At 39.7% G+C, this 18,304-nt stretch overlaps 1 protein-coding gene across 1 annotated transcript in view; it reads left to right on the forward strand.

The window, feature by feature from the left end:
- The window catches only part of map2k5 (mitogen-activated protein kinase kinase 5), a 54,814-nt gene that overhangs the window by 14,250 nt on the left and 22,260 nt on the right, over nt 1-18,304 (forward strand). Inside the window, exons 8-17 of the mRNA XM_034115994.1 lie at nt 2,203-2,267; nt 9,429-9,468; nt 9,565-9,633; nt 10,441-10,522; nt 11,574-11,635; nt 13,053-13,101; nt 13,207-13,280; nt 14,442-14,492; nt 14,610-14,681; nt 16,077-16,106. Coding sequence (XP_033971885.1) covers nt 2,203-2,267; nt 9,429-9,468; nt 9,565-9,633; nt 10,441-10,522; nt 11,574-11,635; nt 13,053-13,101; nt 13,207-13,280; nt 14,442-14,492; nt 14,610-14,681; nt 16,077-16,106 — 594 coding nt within the window. The remainder of the gene's footprint in view (nt 1-2,202; nt 2,268-9,428; nt 9,469-9,564; nt 9,634-10,440; nt 10,523-11,573; nt 11,636-13,052; nt 13,102-13,206; nt 13,281-14,441; nt 14,493-14,609; nt 14,682-16,076; nt 16,107-18,304) is intronic.

Below are 18,304 nucleotides of genomic sequence, written 5' to 3' on the forward strand. Positions count from 1 at the left end.
ATAGGACCGCTAAGTGTAAACAAGGTAAATATACCTAATGCTAGCGGTGCAATAAGCATGTATACAGGCTAGTATGGCTAACGCTAGCATGTATGGCTAACGCTAGCATGTATGGCTAACGCTAGCATGTATGGCTAACGCTAGCATGTATGGCTAACACTAGCATTTATGGCTAACGCTAGCATTTATGCTAACGCTACCGCGAATGCTAACGCATTTTTCTCATTGTGTTTAAACATCTCCAAATGTCTCTGGGGCGGGAGATTAATGTGATTGGTTGTTGGTCGCGCTCCAGACACGCCCACCGGCAAGCTTCAACGCACGCTGCCATGTGGACGTACTGTGACGGCCCGTCCACACGGCGGCGTGCTTTGAAGCTTCAATGCAGCTTCCCATTCACTTTGAATGGGGTGACGTTACGCTTTGCCGAACTGCATTGTGGTTCCGTCGCTTCGCTTTGCCTCCGTTGCTTGCTTCAAAAGTTCAGAAAAGTTCAACTTTTCAAGCTTCGACGGAAGCGTCAGCCAATCAAATCATATGCCAGTACAAGCTCTAGCCAATCAAACCGCGTGCTTGTGTGTCTGGGGCGGGAGATTAATGCGATTGGTTGTTGGTCGAGCTTCAGACACGCCCGACGGCAAGCTTCAACGCACGCTGCCGTGTGGACCCTGCGTGACTAGAGTGGCCGCGATTGCTGTGAACGCCGTGGCGCAGCTGTAACGCTGCCAGACGGACCCGGTGGAATCTAGGGGTTACAGTCATTGCTTCCTGACGGACTTGACCCTTTTACTCTTCAGGTTGCATAAGGAAAATTAGTAGTAGTCTATACTGACATGCTATTCAGTTCACTTTCTCCTACTTCCCGGTTTCCTGTCTAACCTTCAGTACAAATTTTACAAAAATATAAATGTGCAAATATGAAACATACAGGTCAATATCACCTTGCTATTGGTAGTTGAACTGTCAATACCCGAAAACATATTCTTAGATATAAATACCACATTTTTAGTTATTTAGAAACAATTAACACTTATAGTTTCATGTCTTGTTACATAGGAATAGATCATATTTGTTAAGTGCCAGTGTTCTGAGGCTGTTCAGATTCACAGTGATACAATACCACAGTGGCTGTCTTCTGCGTATTTTGAATTACAACTATCTACGGTAACACTTTATATTAAGGTACACAAATTAACCATCAACTAGTTGTTAATTAACATGCATATTAGCAGTATATTGGCTCAACGTTGATTCTTGAAGGCCCATATTGAGCAGAGAATATTAATATTAAGGGTTATTGAGGATAAACTCTCAACTAATGGCTTATTACTTGTAGAATATGGTCATGTAGAATAAGGCATTAATAAGTGTTTTATAATGACTAATAAAGAGCCAATATACTGCTAATATGCATGCTAATTAACAACTAGTTGATGGTTAATTTGTGTACCTTAATATAAAGTGTTACTAAAATTACTTTTGGTAGCCCCACATTGAATTAACAACACACATGGTTCATACAAATGTCAAATGAATTGTTTCAATTCAGCATGGTCTGGGGAAATAATCAATTACAAACTTATTTACCAGACATTATGAATTCTGGCAATTTTGGATGCAAATATTACATTTTAAATAACTTATTTTGTCAATGTGTAGATTGTCAGCAAACACAAGCATTTTTTCAATTAGGAATTTCCTGTTTTATTCATAAGACATAAAATATCTTAAATGATAAGGAATGTCAGTTTTATATCATAGTAATATTTTTATAAGATCGCGTCTGACACTTCAAATCACAGTAGAGTGGAAGGACGACTGCAAACAAATCATCATCAAACTCTACATCAGTTACTCCCCCACTCACCAAAGCACAATGTCTTTTTATAAATTGGGCAGTAAATGTTGTATTGATCTGCTCTTCTCCTCCTTCTGTCCCTCTGTTCTCTCCTTCTGTCGCTGAACTTGTAGTGACCTGAATGCTTGTCTTGTTTATAGACTCATGTGACAATGTCATTCTCCCTCTCTCTCTCTCTCTCTCTCTCTCTCTCTCTCTCTCTCTCTCTCTCTCTCTCTCTCTCTCTCTCTCTCTCTCTCTCTCTCCTTCTCTCCCTCACCTGTGTAGTTACCTACTATCCATTGGTTGCATGTCTTCTCATGTTATAACATGTAGGAACCATTATTGTTTACCTGTGCCTGCAGATAAGTGCCCAAGACATCAACTACCAAGAACAGCTGGGCCATGGAAACGGAGGCACAGTTTACAAGTAAGTTGTTACTGACTCTCACATTCAGGCCCAACATTACAAGGCCACAGCACACTAACAGATAGTGACACTGAAGAGATACCTGCTGAAGTAGGGAGGGGGGGGGGGAGATTCTGAATGATTTACTCAGGGATGTCAAAGCCTCTATGTAGTGCAACATTTAAGGAAGAATGTCTCAATTAGTGGTCAGTTCTAGAGCTTTCTGCTTAGTTTTTATGACAAACGAATCACTCTGCAATAAGGGATCTGTGAAGGGTCTCTTTTGTTCCCCACCCTTCCTTCGTTCCTTCATTTGTCCATTTATCTTTCAGTGTTTGGTGTGACATCTATCAGGCTGCTTTGTGTCTTTACCTTCATTTATTTATTCTGGTTTGAAGGTTGCAAACATATATGATATTGATTCGGGATTGTAAGCTATGACAGCAATTGACTTAATCTGTCTGTAGCTCCGCACATTACCTGCCACAGTAGGAGAGCTCCATCCTCTCCGGCCAGACAAATGTATTACTGCCCCGCTAACGTTATGACAAGGTTGGCATTTGTGGCGCTCCCTCTATCCTTCTTTTCCCCATCTTGTGTTTTCTACTTCTCATCAATCCTCAGCTATTGAGCTGTTTTATTGAGATTGAAGTATTGATCACTGCTCAGACTAACCTTGACTTGACAGAGCGGTCTGTTTCACACAGTCCCCAGCAAACCCAGTAAATGTCTCATCTAGTAAATCCACAAAACTGTCACTTTTTTATTTTCACCCCCTTTCTTTCCAACGCCCTTTCACGGTTTTATGACTGAGGTAGCTCCATTAAGAGCCAATCTCTCATAGTTGTTGGAGAATAGGATTGTTGATCAGTTTGGCACCAAAAATGGTTACACTGCAGTGGGAAAGGCCAACATTGCAAGCCCAACAACTTCTCAGTCAATTTAGTCCAGCAAAAAAATCCATACGCTTTGGCGCTAACATTTTATGGTTGGAAGACGATAAAAAAAAAAGAAAACACAGATAAAAAAACCTGGACTGTTTGTCCGTGATATTTTTATGTTGGAATTGTTTTTATTCATGCTCATTTTAACCAATATATATTTCACTTATTTAGAAGAGGAACACAGACATAATTTTTGACAACCTGAAGATGAAGCCCTTTGAGCATGTCCCAGAACACATTGCATGCCCAAAATACATATTGCACACTAATTCTCAGCAGGTTTCAAGTATGTGGTGTGTTCATACTGTTAAAGTGATGAATATACTCAAAACGGTTAATATCTAAACTAAAAACATTAATTATTTAGTGTGCAAGTCGTTTTTTTATTGACATTTTGATTCGTCAGCTGGAAAATCACAGGTAAAGCAAAGCTTAATGGATGGCTGGTTCTGCTCTGATCTTGGTATAACACATGTATAAATCTAAACAAATCATCAATTAAATAAATAAAGCTGCTATGTATCTCTCATAAAGTTATACACTTACAGTATATACATTTACATTTTGAAGATTATAAATTGCATAAAATCTGAGATCAATCAAAGTTCATAAGCACAATTTTTGGATCTTCAAAACGTTATTTTTTGTGTGTCTGATATATAATAAGAGCTCTGCTACCAACAGTGTCTACCTACAGAAGTTTGACCAGTTTAGAAGCGTCTTCATTTTCTCCACACAACTGAGTACAGCTAGGTCCACACTTAAACTGGGCTATGTCAAACTGATCCAGCTGCATCCTTCCTGGCCTGCCTGTCCTCTCTGCTGAGTCAGCAGTAGCTTAATAAGCAGCAACCGTGTTCTGGGAAGCCTCTTTTTCTGCAAATGTTTTGAAGTAGGTACATTCTGTCTCCATGTAAAATCATTCTTAAAAGAGTCCTCGCTCAGGCCTTGTCAGCAAACCTGTATTACCAAGCTCCATCCAGCAGCATCACCTGCCATTAGATCCCCTTTAAGAGCAGGGCACAGCTGACAGCTCGGCTGCTCCATCAACCCAAGTGTCTCATGCATTTAATTGCAACTACAGCAACATAGGTTCGGTAATTGTAGACCACAGTTCAGATCTGCCCTGGCTAACCTGAGCTGTGCCTGTCCAATTTAAAGACACACCTGCACTTAATGCATGTAACCCTACACTTTGCAGGCATTTATTTGCATTTATAATGTTGATAAAGAACAACTTAAATGAATATAGTCAGTTTATATATCAAACAGAAAGGGACAGTATGAGCCTATGTTTGGGGTCTTTATGCGTGTATAAAAGAAGACTGGTCATTAGAACCCGAGGATATAAGTGTTAATTGAATTGGTGGCCTTGAGATTGTCTTCTAGAAATATTTGTTGATAACTGTTAATTGCATCCCTGTCTTTATTTTTAATTATTTTGTGTGTCCAATTGGTTTCACCTTTGATGTGTAATAGACAGGTGGTCAGTCACCTGATTAAATAATGGTGATTTGCTGACCTCTGTGTAGTTTCATATTTAGTTTGGCTGGATTTTTCACTTCAACATTTCAATTAAATTATAGCAAGGCATATAAAACCCTCTTCTCTTCTCTGTAAATAACAATTTACAAATATTTGCTGCCAAAAGTAAATTGGATTATTTTTGAGATAAAAAGTGTTCAGGAAATGGACCAATCTTTTTCAGGCTGTCCTCCTAAAATCTTTTTCATGTGGGGATATTCCTAAAGTTCTTAATAGGAAGCTGTGATTATTCAATCAGGTGCGTAAGCTGAATGAAATGTGTTAAGGATGACCCCAACCATTGTTTTATGTAGTTTTATTTTTGTTTAGTAATTGTTAATTATTTTTGTTTGGTTGGATGTAACTACAGAAATCCAATTTTCAAACATCAGCTGAAGGTCATCTCAACTTTTTACTAGGGTTGTATGTTTTGCAACTCTACCTGTTTAACATTGTACCCATCAAAGTAATTCCTGAGGTATTTGACCAAGTCAGAATCAATCAAATAGTCATAAAGCTGCCACTAAATAGCTACATTTGCATTGTGTCATGTCAGGGGATGCCTGTAGCAAATCAAGTACCATACAGAAAAGTAAAATTCATTCAACATCATGGGCAAATTGGGCATATCAATTACATTAGGGAGGCGTGTGGCGCAGTGGACTAGTGCGTTGGTGTTCGGATCAGGGGGGGCACAGGTTCAAACCCCACGGCAGTCAGCATGTCGTTGTGTCCCTGGGCAAGACACTTCACCCCAAATTGCTCCTGTGGGGATTGCCCACAGTATTGAGTATGTAAGTCGCTTTGGATAAAAGCGTCTAACAAGTAACATGTAATGTAAATTACTTTGCCTTTATTTAGCTGCCACTTAACCAGTACATCAACTTCATCAAATATTGTGTTCTGCTTAAAGTGCTCAATTTAGATGCAATAAGACAAAGGTTTTTATGTATTTATTGTATGGCTCAAGGTGAAGTTTGAACTTCAAGTTAGAAGATGTGTAGGGTCATGAATTTGGTGAACGGTTGCTAGTCCCCCTCCATAGTGACGAAGTAGCAAGACGGGCTGATGTTAATGGTTTGCAGCCTAAACTAATCATAGCATGATGTGTTAATATTCACTCTGGTTTTAGAATGGCTGTTTGCTTAAATTATTGTTTTTCTGATTTAAAAAACTATTTTTGTTAAACAAAACACTGTATGCATACTCACCAACCGCTGAACCCTTTGGTCCAGCTTATATTAAGCTTATCACGTGTGAAAACACCATCAATGGCTCCCCTGCCTTTTAACCTCTTAGCCCATTTATGACCCAGAGCCATTTAGACTCAATTGGATGTTACCAGCACCTCAGCTCTCCATAGCCACACACTGACCTAGCATCCATCAATGTCGGCCTTTGTTTTTTATTACACACTCTCAGAGGTCCATCGTGTCCAGCAATCTAACTGACTCCATGGCTTATAAATACAATAACAAGGACACACAGGCCATTTTCATGACTCATGGATCCAATGGTGCAATTAAAACAAGCACATTTGCCTGACAGTGAATGTGGTGACATCTACTTAGACACCCATGGCTGTTCCTTCACTCTCTCAGCCCATTCTCTCCATTGATTTAGTTTTCCACCTCATTGAGTAGACCGTATATTGAACGGCCAAACCTCTTTGGTTAATTGGTGGTCACCTCGTATCTTGTATCCAAATATGTTCAGATTGTGTCTAGAGGCAGTTGGGTGGGATATAGTTTTCACTAAGCATCAGTGCAGCCTAGATTTCACCTATTGGTGTAAAATATTAAGACTAGAAATTGAAAAATGTTTTATATATCTATATTTGTATTTACTATTTACTTGCACTATATTTTTCTGTGTTATTGTGTTGCACTGTTGGAGTGAGCCTGTGACCTAAGATTTTTATTGTCATAACTACACTGTAGCTATGTTCGTATGACAAATTAAAAAAAACTTGAAACCTTGAACCTTGATTAATGGGAAGACTGTTCGGCTCTTTGAGTGCTCTACATACAATAAGGCTAAATTATAAAAAAAATGTAAGCGGAGAAAATTGACAACAATAATGAAAACACTACTAGTGTAAATTATAAAACCTACAATGCACCGCACATTTCTGTTGTACGCTTAAGCAAGTTGTAACTTTTAGCAGCTTCTACTGTCCTTGCCAACACTGGCATTGTCCAGGAAGGTGACGTAGCTCAGGATGTAGTGAAGTCATCTCGTAATCATAAGGTTTCCGGTTTCCAGAGTGTCATAAAGTTTCCTTTAGCACGACACTGAACCCATTACCACTCCCTATTAACACCCTGAGTGGCAGCCCCTGCCATCAGTGTATGGATGTGTGTGATTGTTGGCAGTTTCCAATCTTAAATGTTCTAATGTTCCATTCATAGAATTAAAGAATATCGTATTTCACTTTTTTAGTGTGGTAAGATATAAAGACAACAGACCTTTCACTGTTGTCAGTCTAAGATCTGCGATGCTGTATATGTAGTAAGCACTTTGTGTAAAGTTGTGTGTACATACATGTCTGTCTGTGAATGTGTGTGAGGTTTCTGCCTCACCTGTGTCACTTAGGACACCTATTATAGCGGTATCAGGTGAGAGCGTCTGGGAGAGAGAAAGGTGTCCCGTCAGCCATGTGGCAGTGTAAACCATCACGTTAGCCCTGATCCAGAAGGCCAGTCCCTCCAACTTCAGAGACATGGAGAGGGGCCTTATGAATACTGCATGATGGAGCTTTTATTACAGAGCGAGCTGGAGTGTAAATAAGATCCAGGCAATGGGGCACGTTTACTGAGGTCAGATCAGGGGAAGTGGTGGGGGGTGGCTATGTAACCTTGTCCCCATGTCTCCCGCTGTCATAAGCCTGTCACTGTAACTCATAAAGGGCTGCTCGGCCCTGAGGGGGCCAAGGACATTCTGAGAATAAAGCTTTAACCAAGCAGTAGTCACACCTTATCTCCAGGCCCTAAAACATGCCCATCACACGTATTTGTTAAAACTTTGGAAACTCTTCTATTCTATTTTACACATACATTGAATTCATATAGAAAGAAAACCTGCTTATTGTGCTTGAATTTATATTATGGGAATATTTCTTTATATTTCTATGTTAAGCATATTTAAGACACATTCAATTAATGGCTTTAATGTCTGTTTGCCTTGATCTTACTATGGCCAAAGTAAATTGCAGACAGAAGGGATATTTTACATGAAGGTGCATACACAAAAAATGTACGCATACAAACTTGTACACAAGGTGTCCGACGTACTCTTCTCATGTGTCAAAGCAGTAGTTAGATGCATTCTGCCACGAGCTGGGTTTGTCTTTCAGCGTGTCTAGACTTCTCATTGAGAAATACAAGTTGTTCAGCACGGAGATGACTTGCTTTAATCTCTTTTCAGGCTGCTTCACACACACAACCTGCCCAGCCAGTACTTAACATGTCTACCCCTGCAATCCTGCCTCAATTAACATTTTCATCTTAATTAAGAGGCAGCACTCATGCTTAACTGATATTGATTGTAGCTTAAAGGAAGATCGAGACATTAAAATGGAAACAAGGCCGTCAGCCTTATGTGCAAAGAGCTTTTTAACAGAGAAGATGACACCTAAGATCAAAAACACTCATGGGCAAAATAAACTGAAAAATAACTGTGTGTCTTTTAATATTACATTTCCCACTTTCAGCCTTTTGTGTAGACTTTTGGTAATAGCTAGTTGATTATTTTCACCATCTCTGCAGTTTATGTTGTTTTCGCCTTAGCAACAATGAGACTGTTATCAAAGATGTGTAAACCACAGCTCACATTCAGCACTGCAAAGCTACTTCCAAAGCCCAGTGTTTGTTCTAACTCTAAATACTTGACATGGCACTAATACATGGCTTTAATTAAAGGCCCTGTCCTGTTTTAAGGTGTCTGGCCGAAGAGCAATGTGATACTCTAATCTAAGACGCATTAATCACACCTTGCACCGTACGCGGTTCTCTGTGCTAGACCCACGGACAGCTGAGTAGCCAGGTATCACATTCACTAAGCCCTCTCGAAAGCTAACCGGGCCGTGTGACGTACGCGGCCCCCTCCTCATCCCCATCACCTGACAGCTGTTGGACAGTATTCGTCCTTGAGGATTGTGTGTTGAGAGGTCCTGAGATATTGTCACTGGTGCCGTAAACTAACCTTCAAGCGCTGTAACTAAAGCCGGTGTTTGGCATAAGGAGTCTGATAATTAAGTCATTATGAGGCCAGTCTGGGGCCGCTGCTTCACTTGCAACTCAAAACTCTGTCTGGAACAGCGAGTGATAGGGCTGACTGGATCTTAGAGAAATTAGAGTGCTATTTAGTCATGTTAATTTGAACTCTAATAAGACTTATCAACTAGCAGATCTATGGAGTTTTTATTGCATCGTCCTTTTTGTCTTTTATTACCTTTGATGTAAACGTTATCCACAGGTGTACTACATTATTATTACAATACTTAACCATTTGTAAATGATTGACCACAGCGGGGCAGGGTGCAAGGGATGTTCGTGTATGGGAAGTATAAATGGACCCTACATTAATAAAGAAATATTATGATCAGAGTTATTTACTTGGAATATACAACAATTAACTAAAGACCCTATTTAAATGAAAAATGAAAAACAGCCTACTACAATTTAGTTTTACATCTTCATTTTTGTATCTCTAGAGCGTACCATGTTCTGGGCAAGCGGGTTTTAGCTGTCAAGGTAAGAACTCCTTCAATGTTGATGATCGTAAATGCTCTTTAAAGTGACCTAAGCATAAACACAATTTACATTTTTTCCCACCATGTTTTATAACAGGTCATTCCTCTGGACATCACGGTGGAATTACAGAAGCAGATCATGTCAGAATTAGAAATTCTCTACAAGGTAAGTTTTGACTTGTTCTTTTTTTTTAAATACCCTAAACCGGATCTACATTGTAAATAAACCACAAGACTTACTAATGAAGCAACATATATCGCCTCTGGTCTTAAGACAGGGATTAGGGAACACGGAAACACACGCAAGACACACGTGGACTAGGCATGTGACTTTAATGATCACCTCCTTTGAAACTCTTAGTATGCATATAAGGAGTTTTTTTTGTGTTTCCCCTAAAATGCAGAGGCCCAATCATTGTGAGGACAATTTTCTCTTATAATGAGCATGAACGCATTGTGTGTTAGGTTGTGGTGAGCCTGTAATAGCGAACATCCACTGGCCTGTACTCAGTATATTGATGTGTTTGGTTTGCTAGCCCTGTTATCATGCAATATGTATGCAAATAAATTATATTTTTTTCCAAGCGTAAACATCTGATGGACTTCAAATTGATGCTGTTGATGATTTTTCGCACTGACTAGAATCAGATTTTTTATCTTCAAGATCAAATTGTATATTTTCTACTTTTTAATGTTGTATTATTTCTATTTTGAGATTTTACATTTCAAACATTTTATTTCTACTCTTTAAATGTTTTACTTGTTTTTTATGCTGCTGCAATGCAAACATTTCCCAATTTGCGATCGATAAAGTTAATCTTATCTTAAAGCGTTAGACGAACATGAGAAACTTTGTACGATTTAGCTCCACTGTAGCCCTTTTGCATTCAAATCTGTTCGCTCATTTACTATCAAAGAAACTATTTTTTTGCATGCTCTTTAATGACCTTGATGTCTCTTCTCTTGATTGCAGTGTGATTCGCCGTATATCATCACTTTCTTCAGTGCCTTTTTTGTAGAGAACAGGATATCCATATGCACAGAATTTATGGACGGTGAGTTTCTCGGTGGCTCGAGTCAGTAGATCATGTGTTTTATGGTTTTAGCCACAGCTGTGTAGAAGAGACTTTGGGGAGCTGTTCTCTGTCTCTCGGCTGTGTATCCATTTACACTTCTGCAGATCAACAGAACGTCTTACGCTGTGAGCTGCTTAGCATGCCTGTGTGCTAAAAGCTACAAGGGCGCGATAGATCTCGACTTAAGTGCATTTGTAGGTGCGTTTGTACGCGTGTGTATAGACTGGTGTGAGATGAGGGACCGTCTATGTTTTAAGTTGCGTGTGTTTTGTCAGTGTGTGTTAATGCAGGGATTCCCCTGTTTCACACATCAACTAGGATGTCAGCAAAGTCTGTCTAACCTCTCAGCACTCTTTGCTTCATGACACATTTGATCAGTCACTTCCAGTTAGTCTAGAAATGAGGGTGAAAAGTTGACGGCTTAAAGAAACATCAATGACTTTGTCCTTTTGTTTCTTGTTTTATTCATATGGAAAATAAGTGTTAAAAAATTAAAATTCAATATCATATGAAGAAACTGTTAATATATGAATTATAACTGTGTAGACTCACTATAGATTTAGGTACATTTTGAAATATAACAAGTATGTGTCCTCTACATTTAAACAGTCTTACATATTATGCAGCAGACAGCTTTGTGAAGAAGGTCCAATGACTTGGAAACATTGGGAAAGTTATTATTATAATTTTGTTTGTATATTTTAGATGTTTTGAACAATACAAGTTGTGATTGAAACATTGTGGGATTGGGAGTTCTGCATTCAGAAGTGCTCATCGTTCTTCCTAATTATGAATATGTTTAAAAAATATTTTGTGTGAATGTTCAGTGTAAGAGAACCATCATGTCTTTGTTTGGGACATGCTGCTTCTGAATCAGCACGGCTGTTTTATGTGAGAAAAAAGGCAATGAGGGTATTTGTTCAACAAATACCCTCATTGCCTTTTTTTGTAACATTTCTCAACAGTTGAGAAATGTTACAAAATGTGTAAAGCTGTATCACTGCTTGATTAAATAATTTGTCTTTGACAGGTGGTTCTCTAGACGTGTACAAAAGAATTCCAGAGCATGTGCTGGGGAGGATCGCAGTAGCAGTAAGTTTGAATGAAATACTTGATCTCCCTTTCAGTAGTTTGAATACTAAGTAAACAGCATTAGACTTAACAGGTATCCCTTAGAGTCTTTCAAAAACAAATATTTTATCTGAGATTGTCCCATGTGTTCCTAGCATCAACATTTTTAAATGCAACCTGTTATTTGTTTATGGGATGCAGAAAGCCTTAGGAAAAAACTCATTTTTATTAAGGAAATAAAACAAAAGAGAACCACAGGTGTGAATTGTTTAATTGGTTTCTATTTGGTGAAGTGATGGACAAAGTCAGTGTTGTATCCTCCCCGTTCTCCCTCTCTTTCTACTCTCATTTAAACTAGTATTTTGACAGAAATGGCCTTTTCCAAACTCATTACCCTTCTCCTGTCGTTTCTGTCTCCCGCCCTTTAACTTTGTCCGTAATCAAACAATGACAGCTATTTAGTCAGTGTTAATTCTAATTCACAGCTTTCCCTCCTTCCCACTGTCACAGTTGTTAATTATCACAAAAGGGAAAGCACCAGAGAGGGTGTGAGTGAAGCTGCACGCTGCAGTATTTGCACTCACACCACCGCCTTTTGAGGCAGCGGGACTTCAGACAGCTTTTTGCTTTCTTAATTGAAGTTGCCATGCTTCAGAGATAGATGTCAGCAGTCGAGAGGCAAGAATCAGCTCCCGCATCACCTAAAGGAAAGCAGGATTACTCATTGGGAAACGAGTCATTATATATACAAAAATATAATCATTTTAGGTGTTTTTTTTTGGCTGCACAAATGAAAAAGTCTCCTATCTTACCCACGTTACTCTCAGCAGTGTGCGTTTTCCCTTCCATATCTACCCGAGTCATTTGTACATGTTAAAACCCTAACTAGGTTCCCTAACAAACTGAATTGTTCTCAATGTGAAGGAGCAATTACGGAAGTCCTTCCTAATTGCTCAGCTCCTCTGAGACAAATCTCCCTTTGAAGAAACACTTTCTTGTTTGCTTGTATCGGCAGTCTTATTATTTCAGTGACTACCCAATTCTTTGAGCAGAATGGAGGACCGTAACAAAGATTGAGCTGCAAATTGCGAGTTTCATTGTGCAGTTCGGATCTTTCTTTTTACCCCACAGTCCAATACAGAGTCTAAACAAGTTCAGACTACCTAACTGTAGTGCATTTTAGGATCCTTTACCCTGGTATTAAGACTTAAGGATAGTCACATTCTTCTACATCAGCCAGATCCCCCACTCATCCAGGCTGAGTGAGTAGGAGTAGTAAGTAGGGGGATCTTGGCAGGGAGAATTATGCGATTACCGATATCAACTACAATAAATAGATATAAAAGCCTACTAAGCTCTGCCTTACCGTGATGTAAACAGGATCATTGCCATTTTTATGCCAAAGTTCATCTGTTTTTCCTCTCATCTGTGCCTTCAGGTAGTCAAAGGGCTGACGTATCTATGGAGCCTGAAGATACTTCACAGAGGTGAGTAAGGTAGTGTGCGGGAGCTGTGTTATTAAAAAAAGAGTTGATAGCGACAGGCTGTACAGTGCTGATGTTGCAGTTCTATCAAGCAGTTTGTCTCCGCAGATGTCAAGCCTTCCAATATGCTGGTGAACACCCGAGGACAAGTCAAGCTCTGTGACTTTGGTGTCAGCACACAGGTACACTGGTTTGTTTATGTGAGCATGAAAGAGAGCAAGAGAATGGAAGAAGAAACACGATTGTCTATAGCTGCAGCACTGTGTGTGTGTGTGTGTGTGTGTGTGTGTGTGTGTGTGTGTGTGTGTGTGTGTGTGTGTGTGTGTGTGTGTGTGTGTGTGTGTGTGTGTGTGTGTGTGTGTGTGTGTGTGTGTGTGTGTGTGTGTGTGTGTGTGTGTGTGTGTGTGTGTGTGTGTGTGTGTGTGTGTGTGTGTGTGTGTGTGTGTGTGTGTGTGTGTGTGTGTGTGATCTGATCTGTGCGCATATGGTCAACATTTCAATCACTGGCTTCATTTTCAACTCAAAACATCGAGGCGATCCCAAGGGTCTTCCGCTCACATTAACTTCCCCCCCCCCCCCCCCCCCCATTGTTCTGCAGCCTCCAAAAAAATCACTTGTTATAATTATGACCCGCACACACACACACACAACGGCAAAGCCTCATTGATATGTATTCAGGAGATGTGGGGAAAGCGTGGGTAGCAGACAATAGCCTAGTCATTGTGTGTGGGCGTGTGTGTGTTTGAAATGAAATCATAAGGGACAGACCTTCAACGTTCCCCAAAAACAACCCTGAGGACTGTGTCCCTCTTTTAAACAAACACACACAATCATTTCCTTTCATCCATTTTTAACCTCCACTTCCTTAAAAGATACAAGGTGAATTTGACACCCTGCACGGATAGCTGGACACTGTAACATTGACTTGCCCTCAATCTTTTTTAACTCTATGTTCCTGTTTACGTTTCCTTCACACATACACACTCTCCCTCCCCCCTATACAGTCTATGCTCCCCCCTCTCACATCGTAGGCCATGAGGGAACAGACACTCATTATCACAGTCCTGTCATTGATGGCATGGGGCATTGTACACTCACCAATGTCTCCTTGTCGTACTCCTGTTCCCCTTTGCAAGGCTTGAGAGCATCCCAAAATATCAACCTGACATATCAATACATTTAGATGCAATTTAGGTCCAACTCCTATCTCTATTTTTCCCATATATAGGACACCAGAGGAATGACTATAACAATGCTTAATAAAGTCAATGGAATAGTCATATTTTATTTTTGACTGCAGCATTATTATCTGCTTATCCACTGTTTCATCTTTTGTTTTGCAGTTGGTGAATTCTATTGCCAAAACGTATGTTGGAACAAATGCATACATGGCAGTAAGTGATCCTCTCAGTTCCTCCTCTGTTTCAAGTTATTTAAAAGTTGTAGATGAGGTAATTGTCATTCACAAAGTTTGTCCTCATGCTTTTTGTTGTTTGTTCTGTGCTCCACAGCCAGAGAGGATATCGGGAGAGCAGTATGGTATCCACGCAGATGTCTGGAGTGTGGGAATCTCTTTCATGGAGGTGGGACAAAGTATATATTAATTCACACTATAGCTGGAATTTGTACATTAAAAACAGAGTAGGATATTGATGGAGGTGACACTAACTTATAGCAAAAGTGGTCTGTTTTTTTGTAATAACAGTCCAAATTGAGTTTGAAGATACATGTATGTGTAGCTTGACTGACACCCTGTGCTTTAAAATTACATTTTAGTTTTCATGGGACATTCCCTGGTCCCTTTTCCCCCGGCTGACATTATTGATCCACCGTCTGTCCCTGTCCAATAATCACTAATATCTTTACATTTATAACAATAATAGATGTGTTCAGAGGACAGCAGCCATGTCACAAGTATTGACATGATCTCTCTGTGATAAAGATTTATAGCAGAGGACCCCCCCCCCCCCCCGGTTCTCTTTATTTCTCGCTGTGGGTGTGTGCGTTAAGCCAAATGAAATGGCTCTAAGTCCCATTACATTTTGATTGATCTTCAGCCTGCTAGTTGGTCTATTTATGTTCAAGGAAAAACTGTGAGCGTTTTGACTTTTTAATAACATGATGTTGCCAATAAGCTGCCCTTGACCAATTTGAAAAATGCTCACCCCGTGTGATTTGCTAAATGTCAGAGAGAGCTGTCACCCCACCCCCAGCCAGAATAACACACACACACACACACACACATTCCATACAACCGTCCCACAATCCTGTCCTGCCTCTCTTCATCCCACCATTTTATTCCCCGCAGGTGGTAATCGTGGGGGGTTATTAACTAATAGCTGGTGTTGTTTGATGAGGAAGTGTAATCAGCAGGTGGGCACTTTAAGCTTACCCCAAAGACAGAAAGTCCCACATTCGGTAGGCTTCAGCGGCTTAGCAGCATTTTCCTTCTGTATCTTCAATTTAATGTCATTAAGACACTGACAATAGAAAGGCCTGAATACATTTAATGCATTTTTCTCATACTAAAAACATGGATATGTTCATCAATCATAAATGCCTTTCTAGTTGATTGGGGTTCCAATCCAGCAGCCATACCAGACATTCTACCTTTTTGAAGCATCATTTGTGAGATATAATTTGACGCAGGGTTAACATTTCTGAGGTCCCTGTGCTAGGTGTGTACACACTTACACTCTGCATGCATCACGTTCTATCCTCCACACGGACCAAAGTTTCCTTATATTATTATTTACATTAATCACATTAGCATTGGATTTAAATCTGAAATATTGCCAAAAAGGCGCTTTTTCTTTTTGCTCCTTGGCCATTGTCTTATTGGTCATGTCTCAGTGAAAAGCAAAAACCTGTTTTACATGTATTTACAGATATTGCCACAGTACTGACGAAACCTTTTCCAGATTTTATTTTATTTTAAATGTCTAAAGAAAATTCTTTTTTCTTTCTTCTTTACACAGTTGGCGCTAGGCATGTTCCCCTATCCACAGGTGAGTTCATTTCAGTCTTTAATTATTGAATTATTTTTAGGCTAATTGTTTTTATGGCATCTCTACTTAAAAATGTCCATGTATTTGGCTGTGATGAAAGATGACTATCAGAAATCCTGAAAAAAATGTTTCACAAAATGTTTGCCATAAAGAATTATCACTAATAATGATCTTCTGTTTCTTAATGCTTTTTGTTGCTGTTTTGTTCATCGTCTTTTCCTTTATATGAAACCTTTTATGCTGCCCTCTTTGCCAAGACTGGCTTGTAAAGCAGAAGTTGAATCAAATTGAGTCATCCTGGAAAAATATAGCTCAAACAAATTAAATAGTGAGGTACTCATCATGCTTAAGACCGAGAAGTTTTTGACCTCTAAAATATTTTTTTGACTTCATCTATATTACTTTATAAACGAGTTGCTCAGTAATGATATACAACTTTAAATGTTAACATCTACTGATTTGTTGGGTTTCTTTCCTCATTTGATCTTAAAATCCTGCTCAAATGTAATTGCCACCCTCTGAAGTAACTTCCCAATCCCATCAAGTCTTAATTAGCCCCTTTAAGATGGGTTTATCTCACTAATCCCTATCGCAGCAATCTAAATCGGGTTACCTCAGGTTACCTCCTGGCAGCCTGCCTTTCACGAGATGGGCAGAGATATAGAGAGATATATAATGAACAGTTTGTTCTTAAAGCATGATGACATAGACATATTTTTCACAACACTACAACTTTACACTTTTTGTTTGACTAACATGGAAAGTAAGTCCTGACCATGTTCTGCATATTAGCATTGGTCATCATTTGTGTGTCATTTTCCTGCAGGCTTAATGTAAGCACCACTCGGACTGCTCCGTCAGTCAGATGAAACGTTGTTGCGGTTGATTAAAGCAACCGAGTGTGATGCTCTATCAGCCCGGGGATTGCCTAATTGACGGCTTCCTTTCACTTTGCCAACTATCCTTTCTGGGTGAGAGGAAACCACTTCACTTAACGTTGGAGCTGAATGATACGAGATTTCAATGATCAACCTTTATGTGAACTCAAATGTCAAAGTGTTTTGGATTTCAATGTTAGTAACCTCAGCTTAAAGGTGTTATCCTATTAATGTTCTCTCTTATGTGCTGAGAGAAACCCAAGTATGTTTTCATTGAATGACTTCAGTACCTAGTTGCGTACTTCCACAGTGAACAGCAAGTCGTGATGTAGCTATTCACTTGTTTCCTGTGTTGATCATTAGTTCTTGAGCCATTATGAAAAGCATATGCAATCCTTTGTGTAAGGGAGCATAGGTGTGTTTTTAGAACACTTGACTTGTATAGTGATGTAAATGTCACACAATGATCAATCTGTGTGGCAGCCTAGGGCATGTCTGGTTTTAGAGGGCTGTTGCTTTCATTATCATGTTAATTGATGGTGTATTTTTGAAAATAAAGAGTAGTTTATTCTACCCTCATTGATAGAAATAAGACAAAATATTAGAAAACACCTCTCAGTTTGTAGTTGAAGCTCTCCACTGTCATGCAGCTTTCCTCATCGTAGTGTTAATTTCCCCCTAACTCCATATGGTACTGCAGACAGTTCACCTGCAGGCTGTGGCAGAGCGGTGTGGCGAGAGCGCTCGGATCCAGCTCGTCAGGCGCAGCCAGCCAAAGTCCTCGGGCCTAAACTGTCATTTTTGCAGACGCTGGCACAGCTGTAGCCCCTGCTACACTTCACGGAGAACATTTTAGTACATACTGAGGGAGGAGTTGGAGAAGATGAGAGAGAATCTGTGGCATCTTGGTGGAAGATACCGGATGAGTTATTAAAGTTGGGTCTTGGCTGTCCATGATTTACATTTTTGAAAAGCAAATGTTAGCATTGTTTGGGGTCTTAGCTTCAGCCTTTACATTCTGAGTACGAGTCTGTGATGCTTTCATTTGATGCATTATCCCTCATCTCTTTGTGCAGCACGCACAGTGGAATCATCACCTCATGTTTGTCATGATTAGAGATGGTCTCTTTAATTCCACTTCACCACATGTCGGGATTCATTTGCGTCCTTTGTCAGGAGTTAATGGAGTTTTTGCGCGGCTCGCTCTGAAAGTCTTTGAAGACACCAGATCCTATGTGATGTGTATACAGCCGCCAGCGCTATTGCTTCTGATTGATTTGTTTGCTTTATGGTTGTTTTTGTTTCTCTCCATTTTGTCAT

Source organism: Trematomus bernacchii, unplaced genomic scaffold (genome assembly GCF_902827165.1).
Source record: "Trematomus bernacchii unplaced genomic scaffold, fTreBer1.1, whole genome shotgun sequence".
NCBI lineage: Eukaryota > Metazoa > Chordata > Actinopteri > Perciformes > Nototheniidae > Trematomus > Trematomus bernacchii.